At 41.4% G+C, this 2865-nt stretch overlaps 2 protein-coding genes across 2 annotated transcripts; both read left to right on the top strand.

Moving 5' to 3' along the window:
- The first annotated feature begins 1070 nt into the window (after positions 1–1070).
- Positions 1071–1439, top strand: LOC143032649 (zinc finger BED domain-containing protein 5-like). Its single transcript, XM_076197527.1, has one exon. The coding sequence runs from the start codon at positions 1071–1073 to the stop codon at positions 1437–1439; it is 369 nt and encodes a 122-aa protein (XP_076053642.1).
- Positions 1440–1542: 103 nt separating this feature from the next.
- LOC143032648 (protein FAM200C-like) lies at positions 1543–2270 on the top strand. The gene is made up of 2 exons (XM_076197526.1): positions 1543–1791; positions 1884–2270. The coding sequence occupies exons 1-2, from the start codon at positions 1543–1545 to the stop codon at positions 2268–2270; spliced, it is 636 nt and encodes a 211-aa protein (XP_076053641.1).
- The last annotated feature ends 595 nt before the right edge of the window (positions 2271–2865 follow it).

Raw genomic sequence — 2865 nt, 5'->3', positions numbered from 1 at the left:
CCAACTTTAAGAAATGGGGGGCCACGGGAAGTTACGGGGAGCCACAGAGGAATTTCGTTTGTTAGTGAGGTGGCACATGACAACTGTATGTCGATGCAATTGAGCGTGTGAGCAAGTGCGTGTGATTCATGTGTCAGTGGAATTGTGGCGGTGTAGCCGCATAGATGCGTCACAGAGTTAACACGCACACACGCACACACATACAGGCTGCAGCAGCAGACTTCAGGCGCTGACTCGCGAGATGAAAGCGTCACAACACATGTAACCGCCGGAAACACTGTTCGCAAGATAAAAGTGACACAACAAAGGGTTCCGCCGGAAACACTGTATAGTATATAAACCTGTCAGACCGAATACAAGTACTTAACTCTCGGCTCTGCTACTGCTACTGCTCTACACGCTTAGTAGGTATCTAGTATTAGGAAACGGCTTTTTGTGGAGGTATTTGTTTCGTGGCGGGCTAGAACAGGGCCAATCTGGGGTTTTCTTTTCCCTGTGATTGCTTTTTTTTTTTTTTTTACTATTGCTTCGATATCGCTGAATTTTCGCATTAAAACCATAAGTTAATTTTTGGCGTTTTGGTTCAGGTTGTGAGCAAAGAATACATCTCATTTCGGGTATGTATGTTAAAAACTGTGTGTTAAGAGTAGACTGCATTCCTTTTCGCGAAATGCAAAACTTATGGCTAATAGTTTTTGTTTATTTGTTAACTTGCTTAGTTATTTGAAGGGCAGATATTTCCCATTCAATAATATCGGTACTTAGTATTAATGAGTTTTGTTTGTTTATGCTCCAGAAAAGTATGGCCAGTGGATCTAAGAAAAAATGCAGGCAATATTCAGTCGGATATCTTGCTTATGGATTCATCGAGTCCCCACAAAATTCTGCAATGCCCATGTACCTGATATGCAAGGCCTCCATGTCAAATGAGAGTATGTACCCCTGCAAACTGAAAAAAACATCTGGAGACTGCGCATAAAGACAAGAAAGACAAACCGCTAGAGTTTTTAAAAAATTTACGTGATGAGTTCCAAGGAAGGATGACAGTGAATCGTATTTTCACCCAAAAAATGGCAAAAATAGACAAAGGAATGCTGGCTATTTACAAGATATCCAATTTGATCGCAAAAGCAGGCAAACCTCATACTATTGGTGAATCTTTCATCATACCGGCAGTGGCCATAGTGCTTTCAACAGTCATGAAGCAAAGTCAACAAGAGGTCACTAGTGTTATTCCGCTGAACAACTCTTCAGTATCGCGACGGATCGATGAAATGGCTGCTGATTTTGAGAGCCAACTGCAGGTAAATGAGTTCTCGCTTCAACTTGACGAAACTACTTTACCTGATAATTCTGCCCTTTTGATGGCGTACGCAAGGTTCTTTGATGTTGATGGAATACGTGAAGAACTGATTTTTGGACCTGAAATTAACAACTGACACTAAAGGCAAGTCAACCTTCAAAAAACTTGAGGCATATTTTGAGGAAAACAACATTCCACTCACGAACATCATCGCTTGTGCAACAGATGGCGCTGCTGCTATGATCGGAAGGTGTCGGGAATTCAGTGCGTACTTGAAAAAAGCTGTCCCCAACGTCGTTTGTGTGCACTGTGTTGTTCACCGGCAGCACCTGGTCGCCAAAAGCTTAGCAAGACGTCTGCATGAAGCACTTGGGCATGTTATCAAAGCTGTCAACTTGATAAAAAAGAATGCTCTGCAGGATCACCTTTTTCAGCAACTATTTGGGAAGAACAGTGAAGAATTCGAACGACTTGTGTTGCACACGGAAGTAAGGTGTCTAAGGGTAATTGTTTTCAACGTTTTGTTGCACTTTGGGACAGCGATATCTCTTTCTTGAGTGAGACGGAACTCGGACAAAAGGTTGTTGATGCAAAGAGCGATATACTGTACCTGTCAGACATATTTGAAAATTTAAATGTTTTGAACAATGAGCTTCAAGGAAATGACTCCACCTTGTTTTCATGCAAGGGGGCGATCACTGCATTTATAGAGAAACTCAAGCTGTTCTGGCTTAACCTTAGGAGACGGGAGTTTGCCCAGTTTCCATCCTTAGCAAGTATATCCACTCAGCTGTTTGATGCTGACCTAGCAGTGTATGTCGACCATCTGAAGCAGTTGCATAATGATATGGAATCTCGCTTTTCTGACCTATTTCAAATGACCGTGCCTGACTGGTTTGTGGACCCGTTCATTGCTAATGCATCTAAAGTTGATGCCACCCTACAAGAAAGTGTCATTGAACTGTAGAAGGACAGAGCAGCTCGAGCAAGGTTCAAGCGTGGAGGGCGCCATAAGCTTTGGATAAATAAAGATGTGTATGAAAAGTACCCACTGCTCAGGAAGGAAGTGAAGTTGCTTCTACTTGCTTTTTCCACGTCGTACTTAGTCGAGACTGGTTTCAGTCGGATGATGCACTTGCTGTCAAAGACTTGAAACTAACCTTGATATAGAAAAAAGAGTCGATTTACGTCATTCTCTGACATCTCTGAAGCCAAATATCGATAAGATGGCAGCCCTGCATCAGTCACAGGGATCCCACTGAAACTTTTGAAAAAAGAGCCAAGTTCGCCTACATGTATTCCTGCTTTATTAATTTTGATAGTATTCAACAAATAAATTCATCCAACTAATATTGTTATTTTATCGAGTCGAAAGGGGCCACAGAACAAAAAAGGTTGAGAAACACTGGTCTATATCATTTATATATACTATGAATAGAAGTGACCCAAGAACATAACCTTGAGAAACTCCACTCATGTGTTAAATCGATTTTCATATGATTTATTTTTTATTTTTGGAATCAGTTTTGTGGCTCGCCGTTGCACTTTTTTTTTTCTAATCT

Source organism: Oratosquilla oratoria, chromosome 14 (assembly GCF_046742065.1).
Source record: "Oratosquilla oratoria isolate Oo_2021 chromosome 14, ASM4674206v1, whole genome shotgun sequence".
NCBI classification, from domain to species: domain Eukaryota; kingdom Metazoa; phylum Arthropoda; class Malacostraca; order Stomatopoda; family Squillidae; genus Oratosquilla; species Oratosquilla oratoria.
This window is presented reverse-complemented; position numbering and strand designations above follow the sequence as displayed.

Bases quoted from the DNA above. Each gene is read 5' to 3' on its own strand.
- LOC143032649 (XM_076197527.1), top strand. From the start codon at position 1,071: ATGGCAAAAATAGACAAAGGAATGCTGGCTATTTACAAGATATCCAAT.
- LOC143032648 (XM_076197526.1), top strand. From the start codon at position 1,543: ATGATCGGAAGGTGTCGGGAATTCAGTGCGTACTTGAAAAAAGCTGTC. The intron at 1,792-1,883 runs GTAAGGTGTCTA...CTCGGACAAAAG, and splicing joins GACTTGTGTTGCACACGGAA to GTTGTTGATGCAAAGAGCGA.